The sequence below is a fragment of the Sinohyriopsis cumingii genome, chromosome 14, assembly GCF_028554795.1.
Source record: "Sinohyriopsis cumingii isolate HCF-2022 chromosome 14, ASM2855479v2, whole genome shotgun sequence".
NCBI classification, from domain to species: domain Eukaryota; kingdom Metazoa; phylum Mollusca; class Bivalvia; order Unionida; family Unionidae; genus Sinohyriopsis; species Sinohyriopsis cumingii.
In genome coordinates, this window is record NC_142974.1 from 101,135,444 (window position 1) to 101,160,788 (window position 25,345).

General features: G+C 32.9%; 1 protein-coding gene across 1 annotated transcript in view; it reads left to right on the top strand.

Moving 5' to 3' along the window:
- LOC149784496 (coiled-coil domain-containing protein 60-like) overlaps positions 1-25,345 on the top strand; it is an 82,556-nt gene that overhangs the window by 46,987 nt on the left and 10,224 nt on the right. The window contains exons 9-17 of the mRNA XM_089932997.1: positions 2,256-2,360; positions 3,871-3,964; positions 4,414-4,437; positions 10,799-10,825; positions 15,185-15,413; positions 19,202-19,328; positions 22,021-22,087; positions 22,484-22,569; positions 24,205-24,345. Of these exons, the coding sequence (XP_089789123.1) occupies positions 2,256-2,360; positions 3,871-3,964; positions 4,414-4,437; positions 10,799-10,825; positions 15,185-15,413; positions 19,202-19,328; positions 22,021-22,087; positions 22,484-22,569; positions 24,205-24,345 (900 nt within the window). The remainder of the gene's footprint in view (positions 1-2,255; positions 2,361-3,870; positions 3,965-4,413; positions 4,438-10,798; positions 10,826-15,184; positions 15,414-19,201; positions 19,329-22,020; positions 22,088-22,483; positions 22,570-24,204; positions 24,346-25,345) is intronic.

Sequence of the window (25,345 nt, forward strand, 5' to 3'; positions counted from 1 at the left end):
CAGAATAATATTTTAGTCTGATGAGCACTTTGTAATTCAAGTGAATAATCCAAACAAATGTTTCCTCTTAAATTATACTAAACACAACATTAAATAAATCTGAAGACTGATGTTACAACAAGTACTTAGGAAATAAGAATGAAAATATTGCCAAGCTCTGTGTACATATATAAGAGCATAAGGGGTGAAAATGTATTTTGCTCCTACTTGCTATGTGACATTTTACAGATATCCTACAATGTAAAAGAACCCATTGGACCAAACCCATCCAATGGGAAAAAACGTAATTGTTCTAAAATCCCATTGGTATACCTATCCAATGGAAAATAACCTGAAACTTGTAAATAGGTTTTATTATTAATATTATTATTAATGATTGTAAACATCTACATAAATACTTATTTATAGATTCTATGCAATCTTCACTATTAATGTTTAAATATAATTGTATACCCATGTACACTAATTAGCTATCTAGTATCTTGATTACAGCTGATTTGTACAGTTTAAAGTTATGAACAAAAATCACATAATATTGATACAGTCATGTACCAAGAGTTACAAGAAATACAGATATACATAACACAGTAATGGGTATCATTTTTTAAAGTTAATCATACATTCATTTAAGTGGTGACTATATTTCATTTATTTTGATCCTCAAATATTCTTATTCTTTGGAAGGTTATTATGTACACCCAACATCCCCTGAAGAAAAAGTCATATGGCATAATTTGTCTTAAAGTAGATTAATAGTTTTGGACAATGTCAGACTGGATTGAATGTCACATCTCATGGGGCAACAATGAAAGCTGCATGTGCTGAAACAAATTTATTACACCCAGTTAATTGTTATGATAATTTGGACCTAATGTCCTCTTTTCTTGACCCATTTAGTATCAGACCACCACTAAAAGTCTGTAGCAATCAATAATTTTCACCTGGAAGATGTTTGACAATATTTTAGGTGAAGAGCATATAAGAATCAGGACTGGGTACGCTATTGCGTAACTGTATCATTGAGTGTTGAATTCTAGAGCCACAATTAATACTTAATTTCATCTATTTGCGGAGAAATCACAATCTTCTAAAGAAGATAGTTGAATGTATGATTGACTCTCTTCAGCCATTTGTCTTCTGTCCAGGTAGTAACACTTATTTCAATGCAACTGTTGGAATTACACAGGATAATGATGTCTAGCATGCTAAAATTGGGTCATTTTTAACCTGCTTTCCATGGTTTCTATTACTGCTTACTACAATATTTTACTCATGCTAGTGAAGTATTAATTGTCTAGCATGCTACTGAAGTGCTAAGTGTCTTGCATGCTACAGAAGTGCTATGTATCTTGCATGCTACTGAAGTGATATCTATCTTGCATGCTACTGAAGTGCTAAGTGTCTTGCATGCTACAGAAGTGCTATGTATCTTGCATGCTACTGAAGTTATATATATCTTGCATGCTACTGAAGCGCTAAGTGTCTTGCATGCTACTGAAGTGCTATGTATCTTGCATGCTACTTCAGTGATATGTATCTTGCATGCTACTGAAGTGATATATATCTTGCATGCTACTGAAGTGCTTAGTGTCTTGCATGCTACTGAAGTGCTATATATCTTGCATGCTACTGAAGTGTTAAGTGTCTTGCATGCTACATAACTGCTATGTATCTTGCATGCTACTGTAGTGCTAAGTGTATTGCATGCTACAGAAGTGCTATGTATCTTACATGCTACTGAAGTGATATATATCTTGCATGCTACTGAAGTACTAAGTGTCTAGCATGCTACTGAAGTGCTATGTATCTTGCATGCTACTGAAGTGATATATATCTTGCATGCTACCGAAGTGCTATGTATCTTGCATGCTACTGAAGTGATATATATCTTGCATGCTACTGAAGTGCTAAGTGTCTTACATGCTACCAAAGTGCTAAGTATCTGGCATGTTACTGAAATGCTAAGTGTCTTGCATGCTGCTGAAGTATTACATGTCTAACATGCTACTAAAGTGCCAAGTGTCTTGCATGCTACTAAAGTGCTAGGTGTCTTGCATGCTACTAAAGTGCTAAGTGTCTTGCATGCTACTGAAGCATTTAGTGTCTAGCATGCTACTGAAGCATTAAGTGTCTAGCATGCTACTGAAGTTTAATGTCCAGCATGCTAATTATCTTGCAAGCTTCTGTACATAAACAAATCTAGCTGTGTTTGATACATGGATCAGTACAAAACACAGTGTTGCTATCCATTGCAGGGATGCTTTGTTCCGGCAGCTATGTGTATTACACTGGATTTTGGATGCCATGAGCACAGATCCACCCTCTGCCATGATGCCAATTACATCTTCCTGGAGTCTCACGTATGTAGCACTATTTCAGCCATTTAAAGTGTTCTTGTTAATGCACTATTACAAAACAATGTTGAAGACTATAAAATTGAACTAACAGACTTCACTACAGTGTAATCATTGTTGAAATCAGTCAATCAATTCACCATTTGATTAATTAGTGACCTATTTGATCTTCATACACTCACTCAGCTGAATAGAATGCATGCAAACTTAGCAATTCTCCTGTTCACCTTGGTTGTAAAATTACTAAAGCATCTAAGATCATTGTTTACATCTGCAAGCATTCTGATTCATAAAATTCAAGTCTGAAGTTTTATTCATAAATGATATATGAATTGTATATCATCTCACATATATACACTAGTAATATCCCATATTGTTCAACATGCTGGAAATAACACATATTGATCCCCATACTGGTGATACTCCAATAGTTCCCAATACTGGTAATATCCCGTATAGTTCCCTATGCTGATCATTAATGACATCCTATATTGTTCCTCATACTGGTGATATTCCTTATTGTTCACCATATAGGTAATATCCCATTTAGTTTTCCATACTGGTGATATTCCATGTAGTTCTTCAAAATAATTCCCATATAGTTACCCACACTGGTAATAACCTATATAATTCCCCATACTGGTATTATCTCATATAGTTCTCCATACTTAAATATTCCATATAGTTCCTATAGTGGTAATATCTCATATAGTTCCCCATACTGGTAATGTCCCATATAGTTCCCCATACTGGTAATGTCCCATATAGTTCCCCATCCTGGGATTATCCCATATAGTTCCCATACTGGTAATATCCCATATAGGCTTTATAGTTGTAATATCTCACATAGTTCCCCATACTGGTAATGTTCCATATAGTTCCCCATATTGGTAATATCCCATATAGTTCCCCATACTGGTAATGTCCCATATAGTTCCTATAGTGGTAATATCTCATATAGTTCCCCATGCTGGTATTATCCCGTATAGTTCCCCATACTGGTAATATCCCATATAGTTCCCCATACTGGTAAAGTCCCATATAGTTCCTACAGTAGTAATATCTCATATAGTTCCCCATGCTGGTATTATCCCATATAGTTCCCCAGACTGGTAATATCCCATATAGGTCTTATAGTGGTAATATCTCATATAGTTCCCCATACTGGTAATATCCATACTGTTCCAAATACTGGTAATATCACACGTAGTTCTCCATACTGGTAATATCATATAGGGTTACTCATACTGGTGATATTTCATATTGTTCTCCATACTGGTGATATCAAATATAGTTGCCTATACTGGTAATATTCCATATTTGTCCCAAAACTGATAATATACCATGTAGTTCCCAATACTTGTGATAACCCATATAAATTCCCCATGCTGGTGATATCCCATATAGTTCCCAATAATAATGATATCCCATTATGTTCTCCATATTGGTAATATCCCATAATAGTTTCCCTAACTTTTATGAAGATGTAATCAATATATATATATCCTATTTGCAGTGATATAGGAGGTTCCAAAGCCCCACCCCAGAAGAAGAAGACAGGTGATATTCCCACCTGGACAAACTTTATCAGCAACAATGCTATGGGCAGAGTAAGTGGACCGATTATTGATTACTTTTACAATACAGTAGTAGAAAAAAAAAAATATTGATTACTTTTACAATACAGTAGTAGAATAAAAAGAATATTGTTTACTTTCACAATACAGTAGTAGAAAACAAAAAAAGTCATATACAGTCAAACGTCTTGTGACTGCATTAAAGATTGTTTGTTATGAATAACATAATGATTGTAATAAAGACAAAAGAAATCCAAGCAAACATTCCAACTGTACAGTACTTGCAATGTCAGCTGTTTCAATGATTTTTACATTATAATTATCAATTTATCATTAATGATATTTTTAAAATAAAAGTACTCAAACCCCATTTTTCAGGGTTATCAGTATGTATATTTATGTGTGCTTGAAAAAATCTGAATTCATTTATCACCGTGAAGTCATCACCTGAGAAATATTTATGATTTATTTTCAACTTTCAGTCACAAAATGTACCTTCTCTTCAGGTACCTACAAATCCTTAATTTCTATCAAGTCATTGGTGCATGCCACTATTATGGGTGTTGTTACATTAGCATGCTCTTTGAATATGTAGATGTGTTTCTGTTTTACAAAGCACTAAACAGTGTGTTTTCACATGGTTTCATGAAATCCTGGCAAGAGTTGTACCCCCTGGGTAGGTCTGTCATACACAGGTGATTAGTAACCACACTGCGTCTCCTTCTGAGGACAAATCAATTTCTGTGCTAAAATGCTCATCCCAATAATAAAATCTTGCTATGCCCTCCCTGTAATTGGGGAATCTTGATATCATTATCTTAGTCATTTGTTCCATCCATTCCAGTTTACTTGTTAGTATGACTGCATGTCTCAGCATGGACAATTCTTGAGCTTTGAACTTGTTAAAATTGATGTATGTATTGCTTTGATATCTGATCCACATCTTTTAAATTATATTAAAAATAGAAAGAACATATATTACAACATTTTATATATTACTTATGGCAAGAAAAGTAGCTAAACATGGGAGAGGAAATGCTGTTAGCAAGGGAAGTAACTCTGAATTTAACACACAGGAGCAGTATTGGATGAGTAGGCTGGCAGATTCACTTATTGTTTAGGATACACTCTGATTCAAAATATCTGTTGAGCTTAACATTATAAGTAAAGAAAATCTTCAGATTTTGGATTCCTAAACTAAATGATATATTTCCATTCTGGAGTTGCAATTTAAAACAAACAACTAAACTTGGTAAAGGCTGGAGTCTTGTGCATGCAGTAAAGAAATAATGTGTTTTAACTACTTTGCTTTGCTGTCAGTAATATAACTGGTGCTGAGGGAATGACATTTACTATGCTAAATTCTTATTTTGGTTCTGGTACATTTGTTTTTACCACAGATTTAAGCTGCTTTATGACTACTTTTCAGAGATTAATTTGTTCCATTTCATCTGCATTTGTTGTTAAATTGTAACCAAGCTGTTGTTTGGTATGGTGGTGATAGTAGAGTTGATTTTCAATCTTAGAAAGAAAAGAAACCTCCAGAAACAATTATCACAAGTTTTAAGATATGAGTATGTAAAAGCAGGTAGAATTTGCTGATGAACCTTTTTATCAGAAGTTTTTTATCAGAACAAATGTGAAAAATGTGAATCCTCTTTGTGTGATATAATTTTTGTATGTTGTATACAGTTTTCACATTTTGAGGGTGTTGTTCAATTTCATTTTAATTTTTTTTGTATTATTCAACTATCACTTGGTGTTCTTTAAAGTTTTTCACATTAAAAGTAAATCAACACTTAAGAAAAGCCTTAAAGTGGTGAAATAATTAGAATATTCAACATACTTACCGACTCCTTTTTTCTTGTTCCAAGTTTACAAAGGCAATAGTAAAGGTTTGTTACATACCAGTATTTTGTTGCTTTTTGACAGAAGTGCTGTATTTATGTCTTTTATGTCAGTTACTGACCTGTAAATACAATGTTCTACATGAACTTGAGCTTAAAATATTGACTTATATGATTGACTTATATGATTGACTTATATGACTGACTTATATGATTGACTTATGTGATTGACTGATATGATTGACTTATATGATTGACTTATATGACTGACTTATATGATTGACTGATATGATTGACTTATATGATTGACTAATAAGACTGACTTATATGATTGACTTATATGACTGACTTATATGATTGACTTATATGATTGACTTATATGACTGACTTATATGACTGACTTATATGATTGACTTACATGATTGACAATAATTTCTTCTCTAGCAATCTCTCCACGCCTTCTGGATTTAATTTTTGAATGACAGATATCATAGTCTGGTAATCTCGGTGTTGAATACTGAATGTTGTAATTGAGAAAGAAATTAGCTAAATAAATAAATGCTCAAAACCTGGCCCACTTTGCCCCACCTTTTTGCATGTGTAATGCTAAATCAAAAGTCAGTAAATTGACACATTGACATTAATACAGCATTTCTAGTTTAGAGTATTTACCTGTGGTTTCATTGAAATATTCCCCTCAGTCATTACTGATATTTTTGTGCAGTGTGGTAGTAAGGAATATTTTTAGTAATATTATATGTATATAAATATTGAAAAACACTATAAGTACTAATTATTATAAACAAGGCATCTGAAAATTTCAAATCAAACCTTGTATCATGAAATAAATTTAGAGATCTATCTATCTCTTCACTTATCTATCTCTCTACCTGTCTTTAATGTTTGCTGTTTGATTCTGATAGTAATAAAAATGTTTCGTGTCTTTCACTGTGCCAAAATGTTACAGTTCTTGCACATAGTGTAGTTACATATTTGATTGTACAAGTTAAAAGTTTTCAGTTTTAGTCCAGGTCATACATGTTTGATTGATTTTATAACCATCTTTATATAATCAAAATTTTTTTATCTTCTCTGATTTTCAAGGAGTGAAATATATACATCATGTTCCACTTATTCTGTATTCATCTGTTTTACTGATACTAAACTCATGTCTCGTCTCCATTTCCAAATTCTGAATCTTATTTTTTGGGTGCAATGACCTAGTTTAAGTGGATCTTTTTGGCACACACACTATGACAGTGACCTAATTAGTAGATTTCTTTTTAGGCATATGCACTATGATGGTGACCTAGTTTGTGCACATTTTTGGTATACACACTATTCTGTGTTACAAATACTGTTAGGCTTTTATGATGATACTCAGAAAAGGTAGTGACATGTAATCCGCAACATGCTGCTTGTTTTTTATTTATCCCTATGCTTATTCCTCCTGTCTGTTCAGCCATCTATCTGTACCACATCTTGATGTAAACCATGGGGTCAAAGTTCATTAAACTTATGTTGCTACTTTTGTAAAGACATTTACATTAGTGGTGTCATCCTAGGCTGCCACCCATGTGGTCTCTTAGGAGTGGACAAATGGTCATTCTTTGCAGCCACTCTGGGATCCCTTGGGAATGGGTAAACTGTCATCCTAGGCTGCCACTCAGTGGATCCCTTTGAAGTGGGTAGATTCCATCCATGGAGTCTTGAGGGGAGTGGAAAAATGGTCATTCATTGCTGCCACGCTGGTGTCCCTTGGCAGTAGATAAATGGTCATCCTAAGCTGCCACCCCTGGGGTCTTTTGGAAATGAGCAGTAGGTCATTCAAGTCTACCACCACTGTGGTTCCTTGGGTGTGTGCAAAAGGTCATCATAGGCTGTCTCCCTTGGGAAGGGGCAAAAGTCCATGGTAAAACAATTGCAATTACAAGAGATATTTAATCTCATGATGTTTCAGCATTTTCTTTGTATTGTCGCCATGTCAAAGAGATAGTTAATATGGTATTACAGAATCTGTGTTTGTACTACTTGCCATGTCAAAGAGAAATTTAATATGGTGTTTTAGAATTTGTGTTGGTATTATTGGCCATGTCCAAGAGATATTTAATATAGTGTTTCAGCATCTTTGTTGGTATTACTGGCCATGTCAAAGATATATTTAATTTCATGGTGTCTCAGCATCTGTATTTATATTACTGGCCATGTCAAAGAGATGTTTAATACAGTGTTTCAGCATCTGTATTTGTATTACTGGCCATGTCCAAGAGATATTTAATTTCATGGTGTTTAGCATGTGTTTGTATTACTAGTCAATTTTAACATATTTAATGTGATGCTGTTTCAAAACCTATGCTTCATTTGCTGGTATTGACAAAAAGATCTTTAGTGCATGTTAATAATGTATAGGTGCAAACACAGTGATATGATGTAATAAAATGCTAAGGGACATCAGAAAAATCAGAGTAACTGCTCAAATTCATTTTTATCTGAAAATAGTTTTCATTTATTTTGTTCATCAGCTTTGTCTGTTCCATTTATCATTTAAATTTTTAAATGCAACAGTTGACTATTGTCTAAGTACCTTGGTCTTGTGAAGGAATATTCTAAATGTATTATTCATGTTTTTCCATTTTAGTAATTCTGTTGATTCTCCTTTCATTTACAAAATACAGTATTAGCATCTGCATCATCCAGTTGATACCAATGCTTGATATTATGCTTAGAAAATCAGATCTTTTCCTCAGTGTAAAGGCTGCTGGTTTTTTCCACATAAGGATGTAAAATCTTATGTTTAGTGTAACTTGTAGCAACTGTATGAACTTGTATGTATTATATTTACTTGCTAGGTTTTGTATATCAGTACATTGTAAATGTATTCAGTATATGGAACAAATATTCATAGGTATAAATAACATGTGAAGCATCATGGGTTTTAAACCTGAGAGTTCCTGGATGCATCCAGACATAAAATTTACTTTTAGTCTGATAGTGCCTTGATGCATGCAGATACAAAAGGATTTTGAACCTGACAGTACCTGGATGCATGCAGACACACATGGATTTTTAGTCTGAGAGTGCTGGGATGCATGCAGACACAAAATGACTTTTAGTCTGATAGTGCCTTGATTCATGTAGATACAAAAGGATTTTGAACCTGACAGTACCTGGATGCATGCAGACACACATGGATTTTTAGTCTGAGAGTGCCTGGATGCATGCAGACACAAAATGACTTTTAGTCTGACAGTTACTGGATGCATGCAGACTCATAATGACTTTTAGTCTGAGAGTGCCTTGATGCATGCAGACAAAACTGGGATTTGAATCTGAGAGTACCCTGATGCATGCATACACAAAAGGACTTAGAACCTGAGTGTTTGGAAATATACAGATACAAAAGAATTTTGAGCCTGAAAGTGCCTGGATGCATGCAGACACAAAATGATTTTTAACCTGAGAGTGTTTTGATGCATGCATACATGAAGACTTAAAACCCTAGTGTCTGGATGGATGCAGATATGAATAATTATGAGCCTGATAGTGCCTGGATGCATGCAGACACAAAAGGATTACCTGGATGTGTTTGTTCATATTTAATTATTGTTGTATATTTAGTTTAAGTTGACATTTCAACCACAACAGACAAAGGTAAAACAAACTCCAAAACAGCAAATTCTGCTGTTATTTACACCAAAATGTTATAACCTTTCAAGTACTTACAATGAGGTGGTACTAAACAAATCTCAGTTAAAATCTTTTAAAAAGGTAGGGCACCTTGCATGACTCCATATTGTCATGAATGCATGTTAACTGCATAATTATAGTCCCTGCCAAGGATGGAAATTACTTCATTATGTCTAACAACTGCTTTAAAATGTTGGAAATTAAGGAATGAAGGCACCTTATAACTTTAAGTTACTTCCTGATAATGCTTTTTGTAAAACGCTTAGTTACAGCACTAAATTCCAGAATAATGTATATTCTATTAAAGTAACTGCATGAGTTTGTTTTATTTTAAAATAGTTTTCATTTATTTTTATCTTCAACTTGATCCAGTTTCATTATAACATTTAATTGTTCACAAGCAATGTATTTATGAACAAAATATTCTAAATTTATTATGCATGGTATTGTTTAAATTTTGTAACTTAGTTGATTCTACTTTCAGTTAAAATATATAGTATTAACATTTTCTTTATCCAGTATAAAATTACCAATGTTGTAATGATATGTTTACAATTCTATTTCTTTGCAAAGTTTAAAAGCTGCTTTTTTCAATATAGGGATATAAAATCTTATGTTCAATGTAACTTATAACAACTGTATGAAATTTGATTTATCACATTTAATTCCTAGGTTTTGTATATCAGTACAAGTTTGAAATTCATTACACTATTTTTTTTTTACAGAATGAAATTAATTAAACTATTTTATAAGTGTGAAATAATACACTTTTTTATATGGTATGAAATTCGTTATGCTGTTTTATATACGGTATGAAATTCATTGCACTATTTTTATACAGTATGAAATTCATTATACTATTATATAGAGTATGAAATTCATTACAGTATTTGTATACAGCATGAAATTCATTACACTATTTGTATACAGTTCAAAATCATTACACTATTTTGTACAAAGAATGTGGATTAAAAGTTCATATATGTAATTGCAAATGAAGTGGCAAGGATTCTGAACCTGAGGGTGACTGGATGCATGTAGACACAAAAGGATTTTATGCTTTAATAAATTCAGACACAATAGGATTCTGAACCTGAGAGTGCCTGGATGTATACAGATATAAATGATATAGATCCTGAGTGCCTTGATACATGTAGGCATGAAATAATTTTTAGTTTGAGTGCCTGGATGTCTGCAGATGCAAATGGATTTTGAGCCTAAAGTGCCTGGATGCATGCAGACACAAACAGATTTTTTGAATACGTCACTTTACATCTTTTATCCTACCATATATATTTAATTATTGCAGTTTATTGTTTTGTCTTAATTTAAGTTGACATTGCAACCAAAAGAGCCAAAGGTAAAGATTTTTTTGCAGCCAAATGATTCAAATAACCTTTAAATTACTTACATTGGGCTGGTACTAAACCAATTATGTTTAAAATCTTGTAGAATTTTTTTCTATATTTTGGGTAGTTTTACTCTTTTTGGCATCACCAACAAAGCATGTCCAACTGTTAACAACAAACACTTACATCATAGACTAGCAGATCTGATCTTGTTCTGCTTCATATATAATATTACATCTATGTATAGGGCAGTAACCTGATGAATCATGGGATGCCAGAGACTGTGCTTATGCTGCTTTCTTCTTGTTCTTGCTTAACAAGCTAATACATACAAAACCAGTCTACCTGCTCAGTTAACACCAGTATGTTTTATCATTATAGTGACAGTTTAAAGTATGTTACTGTATACAAGACCATGTTTAAACGTTCCTGATAAGTCACCAACAGATGAATGTAACTTAGTACTGCAAAATATAATGTTGCTGGTCAATAAATTGACTGTATTATGTCATTAAACAGGGTAATCACTCTTCTTCACAAATTAAATTTTTTCACAGAGTTTGCAGATTTGCAGCAGAATTTGGAGTTTTGTAGATTTTCTCTTTGAATTCATTTCTAAGCATTTGATGTCATGGTGCCAATATGGCTAATGGGTAAGGCTTTGGATTCATGACTCGAAGATTGAGAGTTCAGTTCCCACCATTGATCAGCCCTGATTGGTTTCCATGTGTATACTTGAGCAAAGCACTTTACTTGCCTTGGCATGATATAATCTGTTGTTGTGCCTTAAAGCACCAATTCAACCCTATTGCATTTCCTGTCTGTCACTGGTTTAAAAAAAAATTGTCCTTGGACTATTACCTTGGAAAGTCAGCAACCAATACTCTAAGGTTTATCTAGGAAACCTCAGAATATGTACAGCTGAGCAAATATGAAAACTTTAAACCTTAAAAAACAATAACATGGATAATGTGACATGATATATAATGTTTAGTGTATTAGGACAACATAAAACTTATCAAGTACTCCTAAAGGTTGAGAATGAGCATTCCTAAAGGTCTGGAATGAGCACTCCTCAAGGTCAAGAATGAGTACTCCTGAAGGTCAGGAATGAGAGGTCCTGAAAGTTAGGCAGATGACTCTGTATCAGTCAAGTTTATTGTTCTAAATTGTGGGAATTTCTTGGAGTTTTTGCCCTGATGGGTTCTGTGAAATTTGTGTCCTTGTGGTCACCTTCATACAACAAGGACATGAATTATACTGAATATCATATGAATGTTAGAAACCATCATGTAAAGAATTAACATTGTAGCACTATAAAACTTATCAAAGCTTCAGTTATTACTGCAAAAGTTTTCAGATTTAAACTTTTTAAATTATTTGTTAGAATAAAAATTGCTATTGTTATAGGAAACGAAACATTGTGTCATTCTTTTAATCACAGTAAGTTTGGCAGGATTTTCCAGTTTGATGGGATTTTTGACAGGATTTTTTATTTTAACTGGATTTTCAGGAATATGAACAGTATTTTGTCATTGAATTAGTTTTATAAATGTCTGTATTGTCATTTAAACTGGTACAGGAAAACATTTACCAGGAACAGCTTAAAATTTAATGAATACACACCAAGGAAAAGGGGATCCATGTTTAATGATCAAACTTGTCAAGAGGGTCAAACAGGGGTACATGTTAATCCTGCTAAATCATTACTAGACCCTTTCATTTCAAAGTAGTGATCATAAAAAAAAATTATTTGACAAATTTAACATCAGTAAGTTACTTTCTTTTTTTTCATTTTCAAGTCAGCACTTTTGTTTAAGGTAATGTAATTTGTGCCAACCCACATTTTGCACTTTTTGTATTTCTTAAATGTATTTATTGCATATTTTGTATTTTACCTTCATTTCTTTCTTTGAATTTTGCACTAGTTTTAGTTACAAAATATAGTATGAGTTATCCTCTGATGATGTGTTCTTTTTGGTTATACCGCCAATCTTGCTAGCTTGAAAACAGTCCTCGAGAATTATAGTTTGATTTGTTTTAAGTTGTTGATCTTTTGTACACTGTTGTTTAGGCAGTAGGATTCTTCTTAATAAATGGCTGTGATACAGGAAATTAAATATAAAATTATACAGTAAACTCTTACATGTAAAGGAAAAGAATGAGTCAGAAATACAGATGTATAATACATATTTCATATTTTTGTCATTTTTATCTTTAATCTGATGCATACTTTCCTTCATTTAAAACTCATTTTTACAGAGCTGAAATGGTTACAGTCTATTTTGTGACTTATTTCCAGTAAAAGTAAAATCCCAAGAAAGGACAGTGTCATTGTAAAAGACCAATACATAAATTCAGTGTCACTGTAAAGACCAATGCATAAATTCAGTGTCACTGTAAAGACCAGTGCATAAATTCAGTGTCACTGTAAAGACCAATACGTAAATTCAGTGTCACTGTAAAGACCAATACTTAAATTCAGTGTCACTGTTAAGACCAATACTTAAATTCAGTGTCACTGTAAAGACCAATACGTAAATTCAGTGTCATTATAAAGACCAATGCATAAATTCAGTGTCACTGTAAAGACCAATACATAAGTTCAGTGTCATTATAAAGACCAATATGTAAATTCAGTGTCATTGTAAAGACCAATACATAAATTCAGTGTCATTGTAAAGACAATGCATATGGATTGTATTTATGTTTGTTACAAGGCAATTGTTGTCAGAGTCAGAAGATGAATAATATTCTATTGTAAGGATCCAGTTTTTCCTGTGTATTTATTTATTCACTTCAGTTATCAATCAGAGCTGGAATATACCTTTGAAAGGATCACATTTTTAATTCTTATTCCCTTCAGTTTTCAATTAGAACACAAATATTCTTTCACAAAGATCAAATTTCTCATTGAACATGTTTATTCCTTTAGTTTTCCATCAGAAAACAAATATTCTGTTTAAAGGATAAAATGTTCCATTTGACGTGTTGTTCCCTCTACTTCTCTATCAGAACATGAATATTCATTTGTAAAGAATGTCATTGTAACAAAATGAACTGTACAAGATAAATAAAATTTTGGTACATGCATGCAGTGTTCTATAACAGCAACAGATTTTAAACATAACATTAATAAGATATTTATCTAGGTCTCTTCCACTAGATTCCTACAATAATTAAAATTGGTATTGTTGATATTTAAAGCCAGTCAAATAAGTTATCAGCTGAACAGTAGCCAATCAAATAAGTTATCAGCCGAACAATAGCCAGTCAAATAAGTTATCAGCTGAACAATAGCCAGTCAAATAAGTTATCAGCTGAACAGTAGCCAGTCAGATAAACTATCAGCTGAACAATAGCCAGGCAATCAGATAAGTTATCAGCTGAACGATAGCCAGTCAAATAAGTTCAAATTCAACTCTTCAAGGTTAAAGTTGTATACTTCTGAAGATGGTGTACAATTTTTGATCATAATGGTTTTTCTTATTACTTCTGAAACTAAAGCATGGAGACATACTTTGAAATTAAGTATTTGTAAACTGATACACATAAATTCATTTTTTGATGAATGACAACCTTAGTCTGGGTCCATAGAAGCAATTAGTTATTATTTTACATCGTTTCTTTTGAGAGATTATCAATCCCATGACACTCAGCTGCTTTTACTTTAACATTCCTGCACTACCTTTATGTTCTAATAATTTTGTGGTCACATTCTTTTATGTTGCAATCAATGTTTTCTTTCATTTTCTTTCCATAATTGTAATTTTTGTTAAAAAATATAATTTTTGTTAACTGTTGTAGACTGTTGCAATTTTTGTTCGCTGTTGTCAGTTTTTTGGCTATGTAGATACTGATCTGTTCCTTTGTTTCTTTTTAGCAGTATGTGGATAAACCTATTTATTTAAAGCTCATTCATTCATAAGTAAAGGTCGTTTATTCGTAATTCATTTAATTAATATACATTTTGAGTGAATTACAGATACTTGTTAATGTTCTGTAATTTTTCTGTTTCTGTTTGATTAACTTTCCATTTATTCCTTGACTTTTTTGCAGATTTTAAATAGGAATATTTGAAATGTTTGTAAAGGTTACAAGATAATACTGTTTAATATACATATATTTATTATTGACTTAACCATTCAAATGTTTTGAAGTTAAACTTGCAAGATTATTAATTTTTCACTGTGACATTAGCTGTTTTAAAAGAGTCAACAGATCTAATTCTTGAAGTTACTTATTAATTGTATTTTTTCCATAATGTTTTTTTTTTGTTTGCTTATCAAATCCTGATCTGGAAACCTGTCTTTACTTGCTTTAGAAACAAAGCATGGTGCATTGACAAGTCCTACATGATATTTTAACAGATCTCAAAGAGACTTAGCACATCAAAAGGGAGCAAAATTCTGACGCGTCGCTCATTTATGACTGGTCCAAAAACTCCCACTTCTCCTGCTGTTTTGGCAGTGCCCTCAACGCCAACCAGTCAGATGGCACTGATGAGTGGTTCTTCCCGCTACGACAGTGGACTTCTTGGTCGTTCCATTGCATCTCCCACGCAGGAGGAGGAAGAGGAGGACATTTCTGTAAACAAAAGTAGGTCACAGTTACTTAAAAATTATTGGTCAAAACAGACCATCATAACTGTGGAACTGGTTCAGGATAATATAATTGCTATTATGCTTGCTTTATACCTTTTGAGTTCCTGGTTTGATCCTTTATGTTAGTATATGCAGAGGTTTATAGTCACTATTCAGTGGTCATCAGCTTTCACTGCTGTATAATTATTTGTATGATTACTTGTGTGTATCAAGCTGTATGATTATTTGTGTGTATCAAGCTGTATGATTATTTGTGTGTATCAAGCTGTTTGATTATTTGTGTGGATTACGCTGTTTGATTATTTGTGTGGATTAAGCTGTATAAATGCTCTGTATCATAGTGGAAAGGTAGCAAGATACCTAACAATAACATAGCTAATCCCTTAATTGGTCCAATAACAATCAGGATATAGAATTGTAAAGTAACTGGATGAGTGGCAAATGTCATCTATATATAACAAGAATCCTTCTAATATGGAAAGGGGTTTATACCTGTTCAGGTTTTTGTATTGAGTTATTAAATATAAAACACAAAATACACAAGATGATTGGTCTTCGCCTTGAGCAAGAGGATTTTTTTCAACATTATAAAGCACACTTTTCTTATTAGTCAGTATTACATAATTTTGTATGCCTTTTTCATAGTACTTGTGACATTTGACAGCTCTTTGTATAGAATTATTTTCATATTAAAATTTAGCAATTGGTCTTGCAGTGGAATAAAGAAATATTAATTTCGCATGATTTCTTTATTCTTTAAAGTCATTGGAAAATTTGTATGACTTTTGAGAAATCTACACATGGCAGCTTAATTTTTTTTAATATAAAAAATGTATTTTATTCATTATTGCATTTGTCAAATACTGTATATTATACATTATTATAAATTCTTGGATAAGTAATCAAAATAGATCTCAATTAATTACATACATCCACCATTTCTTTCTTATTCCAACTTGCTTCCATGAATGAATCAACAATTAATATACTGTACAAACGATGTAAATATACACATGTAAATATAGCCCTAATGCCCTTGCATTCTGTCCTTCTCCTCTGAAGGAAATGAACTATAAAAAACATAACTCTTATAAAGGGAGAGCAGAATGATTAATCACTATCTATATCTGATGACGATAAAGATGATGATGATGATGATGATGGTGATGATGATATCATGGCTATTTCACAGAAATCTACTAAAACTGCAAGTGTAAATGCATTAAAAAATTGTGTAAAAATGGCAATAACTCTTGCAAAATTCACAGAGACAATAAGACCTAGATGATGACCATAATGTACACCAGTTTTCAGAATAATTCATAAAAAAACAACAAGACATTACATTCACAGGATTATGTCTCGTACTGCATGGGGCTGTAGAACATAAAGGGCAATAACTCTACAAGATGGTGTGAGAGCAAAGTGACTTGTTGACATATGCATGTCTAAACAATAACCATAATATATACAAAGTTCCATGGTGATCCATTATAAACTATTAGACTAGTTCTGCTCACAAGCTTCAGTGATACAGGACATCAGCATCCAGGACAGAAAGGAAAAGGGCAATAACCCTTTAAAAACTGTAGAAGACCTTTGATTTGCATGTACATCTTCAGATGATGATCATAACATGTCCCAAGTTTCAAGATGAGCCATTGAAATTTCGTAAATTGAATTGTGCTTAGAAGATTTTGTCATACACTGCATTCATTTGCATGCCATAAAGTCATTAGAACTCTTATACTAATCATGTGAAAACATTGATTTGTTATGATGGACGCTTCAGGTCTTTCATGGCAATCCTTCCAAGTATGTCAGACTAGATGCATTAATGCATGTCATTCGCTACATTAATCTACAAGACAATGAGGGCAATAACTCTAAATAAAACTGTGGGACAAAGAGATTTGTCATTATATGCAACTTCAGGTGATGGACCTTATACTTACTGAATTGCATGGCCATTGTGTTTACCAAATTTCATGATAATTGTATTTGCCAAATTTCATAGTCAATGTATTTACCAAATTTCATAGTCAATGTATTTACCAAATTGTTTGGTCATTACATTAATGAATTTCAACGTTATTATATTTACTAAATTTCTGGGTCATTATTATTTACCAGATTTCTGGGTCATTACATTAAAAAAATTTCTTGACCTTTACTATTTACCAAATTTCATTGCAGTCATCAAATACTGCAGGATTGCTATGCTACTGAGGTTGTGTCATACACTTTGTTAAGCTATTAAAGGGCAATAACTCTAATACAAATTGAACAAGCATGATAATTTGTTGATATGCACAACCTCAGGTTATGACCTTAATATTGACCAAGTTTCATTTCTGTCTCTCAAATACTGTGAAACGAGTTGTGCTGTTGAGATTATGCCATACAGTACTACAAAGCAACCAGGCAAATAACTTGAACAAGAGACATGAGAGCAGGCTGATTTGATAATATGTGTATCTTCATGTGATGGTAATACGATTTATTAAATTTCATTGCAACCCAATAATATTCCAGTTGTGCTAATAAGACTGTATGGTGAATGCAAGGTGGGCATACACAAGCATTATAGAGATATATATACAAATGACCAATATGGTTTTTATAAAGGTGAACTGGAGAGTGCTAGAAGTGCACTGTTGTTCGCTAGGAGGAGGTAACTCATGGTACACTTTGATATTTGATCATTGTGCACAAGCATTACAATAGGTGTTATGTTTAGTCTTTGACATCTTGAACAAAACATACTATAAGTCCGAAGGAATTTATTCATTCAGGTGTAAACATAACCAGGACTGTTGGAACATTTGTTGAGGTTTCACAGGACAGGACAGCAAAATGCACAAGTGTTTTTATTGGGGGAAATTTTTTCACATGCTTGTAACACAAACTTCACTTCATATAATCATTTGATTAATAATTAATTTTAATTCAGAATTTATCTGTTTGTTTAGTAATAATAACTGCAGACAGCAAGGATGTAACAATTTGTGGGACAAATTATAAGTTTTCACTCCACGGTATATATACCCTAGAAGTCATATGCTTGAGTACTGACCAATAAGATGTCATAATTTTTATATCTGATTGACTCATCTGACCACAAACCAATCGGATATCAAAGTAATGTACTGGTGTCTAGTTGGCTAATGTCTGAGCATTGACCAATTGGCTGTCAGAATCCTGATGTTGGATTGACTAATGTCTGAGCACTGAACAACATATGTCAGAATAATGATGTCTTCTTAGTTAATTTTTAAAAATTGACCAATCAGATATCAGAATTATGATGTCTGATAGACTGATATCTGAGCACTAACCAATCATACTTCGTAATACATATGACCAATCACTTGTCAGAATACTGATATCTTATTGACTAATATCTACATGAGCATTGGCCAATCATATGTTAGAATACTGATGTTGGCTAATGTCAGACTCTTGACCAATCATACATCAGAATTTTAGTGCATGAGTATCGAATGTCAGAACTCTGACCAATCAGATGTCACTAGTTTTAATCGAGTCTGAGTTAATTATTTGACAGTAATCATTTTTTATAATGCGGGAGCCTCCTCTAAACTTAGAAAGGGCAGATAATAGGCCATACAATTAAGAAATGAAAATTATTACACATCTTAACAAGTGAAAATGTTAGTTTTCGTCCTGGAATATTTTGCAATGAGAGTTTGGTCTAATTTAAAAAAACACCTGACTATCCCTTAGTATTTTAAAATTTGCGTTAAACACATTTTTTAATAGGTATTTTCAAGTTTCTAGACGAATACTATGAGAGTTTGAAAAGAGAAGAGGAACAGACAGATGACAAGGAGAAAGAGGAAGCACCTGCATCACCAATGAGTCAGGAGAAGAGAAAAAAGGAAAAGAGGTAATTTGTGGTTTAAATTCCCTTGAGTGTTTGGTTTGTTTGCATGAAGGTATGTGTTGCATATTAATGTACTGTACCTGAATGGTTTTCATTTTTCTAAGGGGCCCATCCAGAGATTCTATTTTGAGCCCTTGTTGTTTTAGCTTATATTAATTTAATTCTCTCTGAACCTTTCCTTGTTAGAACATCTGAAATAAAAAAAAATTCTGGTAAGATAAATTAGTTGGTTTGCTTTGTTTAACAGTTTAATAATGAGAATAATTCCTAATGCAGATGATTGTCTCAAAATTGGACATTGCGTTTCATATGTAGATAAAATCCAGTGCACTATTGTACTTTGTCTTTAAATAAATTTAAGTATCTTTGTTTGGCTGATTAGAATCTTTTGGATTAATATTTATATGATCTGCAATGTGCATAAAAAGGCCATCTTCTTGGTCATGTGTTAATTTCATGCCAAAATTATGTCTACAATAATATCCTTAATTTTATGATTTTGTTCCATAGTTTTGTTAACAGTAGTGCAAAATTTTTGGTTTACTTGGCCCTTATCCTTCATCTTATGTATTCATATGTAAAACTTGTTCATTTCCAATTATACCTCTCCCTCAGTAACTCAAGACAATGAAAGGAAACTGTCAAGCACAAATGAAAGGAAACTATCAGAGACAGTGAAACAAAACTGTCAAAGACAATAAAAGGAAACTGTCCATTTAGACAATAAAAGAAAAATGTGAAAGACAAAAGAAAGGAAACCAAAAGGCAAATCAATAGAAACTGAAAGAGAATGAAAGGAAGCTGTCAAAGACAAATGAAAGGAAACTGTCAAAGGCAAAGAAAAGAAACTATCAAAGACAAAAGAATCTGTAATAGATACTGAAAGGCAATTGTCAAAGACAAATTAAATGAAACTGTCAAAAACAAAAGAAACTGTAAAGACAATGAAAAGAAACCATTAGAGACAAATGAAAGGGAACTGTCAAAGACAAATGAAAGGAAACTGTCAAAGACAAATGAAAGGAAATTGTCAAAGACAATGAAATGAAACTGTCAAAGTGAATTAAAGAAAATTGTCAAAAATAAATGAAAGGATGCTGTCAAAGACAAATGAAAGGAAACTGTCAAAGACAATGAAAATAAACTGTCAAAGGCAAAATAAACTGTCAAAGACCAAGCAAGGAAACTGTCAAAGACAAATGATAGGAAAGTGTCAAAAACAAATGAAAGGAAATTGTCAAAGATCAATTAAAGGAAATTGTCAAAGACAATCAAATGAAACTGTCAAAAGTGAATTAAAGAAAACTGTCCAAAAAAATGAAAGGAAGCTGTCAAAGACAAATGAAAGGAAATTGCCAAAGATCAATTAAAGGAAATTGTCAGAGACAATGAAATGAAACTGTCAAAAGTGAATTAAAGAAAATTGTCAAAAATAAATGAAAGGATGCTGTCAAAACAAATGAAAGGAAACTGTCAAATACAAATGAAAGGAAACTGTCAACGACAATGAAAAGAAACTGTAAAAGGCAAAATAATCTGTCAAACACCATGCAAGGAAACTGTGAAAGACAAACATTAGGAAACTGTCAAAAACAAATGAAAGGAAATTGTCAAAGATCAATTAAAAGAAATTGTCGAACACAAATGAAAGGAAAAGCAAAGATTTAGAATGCATTAGATACCATATGATGGCTGGGGTTAATTACTTTAATCTGGTTAAATATTAACATCCATGGCTATACTGTATAGTCCTCTGTTATTAAGAAAATGGGTATTACAGTAATTACAGTACAGAATAAAAGTGCTGAAAGAATGTAAAAATATTAAACATAAAATATCATAAATAATTGATATTAAAAATGCATTTGTATCTTTAGAAACACAGAGCAGACACAGAAAGCCTAAAAAAAGTAAATATCCTCCACACTACATGCCTGAAATAAACAGTCAGTAAACAGTTGCTATACCATGGAGATATATCAGCTTCTGAATTTAGAAAAAAATACATTCTCATTCTCAGATTCAGTCTAACCTCAAAACCTTGGCATTTGACTGATCAGTACTCACAATAGCCAATCAGATATAAAATTCCAAACCTGTAATTGGTGGGTACTCAGATGGTAGCCAATCAGACATAAGAATCCAGACCTGTAGTTGGTCAGAGCTCAAACATTGGTCAGTCCAACATCAGCACATTGTCATACATGCTAATTTCATCACTGGAGCAATTTTTTCCCCCTTTTTGTTTTGAAGACTATAAATTAATGTTTTTAGACAGTCATAATATTTATTATTTATTTCCATCACAAAATATAGAAAATATGGAAGCTGTCCTGGGACTTAACACAACAAAAACTTTTATCTGCTCTAACATCACCACTTGTCAAGTTAGAATCTTGAAATTTCTTCATTATTCTATATTTTCTATCTAAGTATTCAAACCAGATTTCATTAACTTTTAGTTAGAAATTAGTTCTGGTGTTGCAGATTTGTCTTGGATTTGCAGAGTTCGACTAGTTCTTTATACTAGGTTATCAGACTTCCCAGTCAGTTAGGTTTCATTAATTCTCATTAGATCTTTGTTCTTACTGACATGTCATTAACACTGTAAATTGTTATACAGTTAGGCTATCTCCATTGTTTAGAGGCTGCCTTCCCTTTGTAGTCTCTTTGCAAATTAAGACTATATTTTCAGACACAAAGATGGTGAAGACAAAGAAAGAAACAAATCCAAAAAGTCAAAGAAGTCACCAGAAGATACTGTAAGTTTCTGAATTATCTTTGAGGGACAGACATCTTAATTTATATGAAATGATGGTAGACTTAAGTCACATACTACAGGTCATGTTTCACTCTTAAAAAGAGTGTGGTATAGAATTTATTTTCTTTACATTGATAAGATTCTGTACGTGATAACTGTTGTGTGAAAAAGGAAAATAAAATGAAATTGAATTATATTCATTAACAGATGAATTCAGTAAGTAAAAAAAGTGAATTTATTTTTTTCAACATGTATTCCATATAAGTGCTGACTAGTTTGTTTGCTGAGCATGCTTTCCATGTTGAACAGCATGTTGCATTTCCTTATGGTTCAGGCATTCTGTTTCACTGTTGAATATATTGACCCAGTTTTCATTTATGTTTTAATTATTTTACAGAAATTAGAAGATAAATCAGCTATGGAAGAAAGAGTCAGGTCAGCCAGATACCTGAGAGCAGATGCACACATGATTCGACCAAAGAGGTAAGGCTTGCAGGCCCTGATTTTACCCAGAAGGGTTTGCATGGTATGGTAAAGGAGGTCAGATTGTGCCAAAGTATGCACAGAACTTCTCTATATGTCCATAAGGGTTTGCATGGAAAGGATGAGGAGGTCAAACTGCCAAAGTATGCACAGATCTTCTCAACAAGCCCAGAAGGATTTGCTTGGTAAGGTCAAGGAGGTCAAACTGTGCCAAATTGTAACATTGACCTCTTTGTAAGAGGTGTGGTTAATTGGGTTTGGCTGGCATTATCTAGAGGATGACCTCCCTTGATATTACAGCCCAGCGGTAGTGAAGAATGGAATTTCAACAGAGAACTGAGCAAGAATACTGGGGAGAAATAAAGCAATATGAGCCAAGACAAGAAAATAACAAATTTAATTAGAACAAATTAATAACGGCAATTCCAATTCAAGTTAGATTATATCAGTAGAATTTAACTGGCATGTCCAATTTGGATTTATTTCATCATCATAATGAGTGGTGAAAAGAGCGCAATGTCCACAATTGATTGTATCATCTTCCTCCATTGACCGTATATCAATGTCTCCTAGTTCATCCTTCCTAAGCTCTATGCCTTGCCCCTTCATGGACTTCCTGGTCCTTTTTCTTCTGACTTCATCATTCTTTCTTTCCCTGGACTTCTGTCTTCAGACTGTCTCGTCTTTCTCTCAGAAAGCTGTTTGTTATTGCTGTTTTCTTTCAGAACTTGTGCATCCTAGCACTAAACATGTCTTTCTTTTTACAAGATGACCACCAGGTCCCCTTCTTGTTTCATGAGGAAAGCACTATTCTCTTTATGCTTTCCACAGAGTCCAGACTAAGTTTCCTCTACTAGGAAATTTTCAGACGAAAGAATTTAGACTAAGGTCATTGTATGCCCTAATTTATTCTGCCCAATCATAGGCAGCGGTCCATAAATTGTTCCCAAAAAAATACTTCCTTTCATCAGGTTTAGACAGCTCAAAATATGAGAATGACAGTGTGTGACAATATCCCTTTGAAACAATGATAAGCGGACATAGGTTCCTACCAAGCGGTTAGGTTTGGTAGCTCAAATGTTTACTTCTAAGGACCATGTTAAGATATCACAGTCAATTTCACTGAGTTGGAATGCTGTTCCTTTGAAGTTTACTCTGACATGGGGGGAGATGAACGAAGAAAGGTCGAAGTGATCCTTCACAATGACCATTCTGGCTTAAATGTGATACAATTTTAATGCTCAATGCATCCAACTTTAAAGTACATTGCAATTCAAAATTTGACACTTCCCACAAAGTATGCACAAAACTTCTCAACATGTATGCATGCAAATATTTAAATATTACTCCCCATGTAAATGTTTGCTAAATTTTTATTTAAAACCATCTGTGCACATGTAAAATACAGGATAATAGATTATTTGCATACCAGTGATATTTATTAATTCACAACATTTTTTGATCTAATTAATGTGTGACAGCTAATGAATTTGTTCCTTAATCTTTTAGACACAAGTTAATTATTCAACATAATTTAATTATTAGATACAAGTATATATATATATATATATATATATTCAGCTTAACTTCAAAGATGTGGATATTTTGCTGTATCAGCCTGCATTTTATTTTTAGCTCTCCAGCATTACGAGAATTTCAAGAATCTCTGCCAAGTAATTTACGCAGTTCCATGCCATCCGATATGAATCAAAAATTTTCTGAGGTACGGGAGGACAAAGCCCTTTTGCTGCATGACCAGTTAGACCATAAGGAAAGGTATATTTGACATCTCACTTAGAGGATAATGCTATTAAATATTGGCATACAGTCATACATTTTATCTTCCATTAGACTACAAATTACTATTGTACCATAATATTTCTAACTAAGGTACCATTTTCAGCCAATTTCATATTTGAGAATATCACCTGTATCATGTAAAAATTTAGATTTTAATTTAAGGTTGCCAACATCAAAGGCGTCAGCTTTCAGAGATCAACAAGTACAATTTTGAGGTGCAGAAAATGACAAAGATACCTACATGATATATATATGCCATTGTACTTTGCAGCATAAATAACTCTAACTGACCCTGATTTTGGGGTTTCCATTTATCCATCAGCTTACTGACTTTGCTTTTGGGGTTTCCATTTATCCATCAGCTTACTGACTCTGATTTGGGGGTTTCCATTTATCCATCAGCTTAGTGACTCTGATTTTGGGGTTTCCATTTGTCCATCAGCTTACTGACTCTGATTTTGGGGTTTCCATTTATCCATCAGTTACTGACTCGGATTTTGGGGTTTCCATTTATCCATCAGCTTAATGACTCTGATTTTGGGGTTTCCATTTATCCATCAGAATACTGATCTTGTGTAATGAAAGCAGTGAAGAAGCTTAACTATCAGTACTTAACTATCTGGTCAAAAACTATCATCTTAGTTTTACTGCAAGGATAATAAAGATGAACACAGATTAAGACTACCTTGCCTTGTCTTAAATCACACCAAAGATTCTATTTACTTTGCTTTACTGCAAGGATAATAAAGATGAACACTGATTAAGACTTCATTGCCTTGTCTCAAATCCCACCAAAGATTTTATTTACTTTGCTTTACTGCAAGGATACTAAAGATGAACACAGATTAAGACTTCATTGCCTTGTCTCAAATCCCACCATAGATTCTATTATCTTTGCTTTACTGAAGGATAATAAAGATGACATCTGATTAAGACTTCCTTGTCTTGTCTCAAATCCCACCAGGATAATTATATA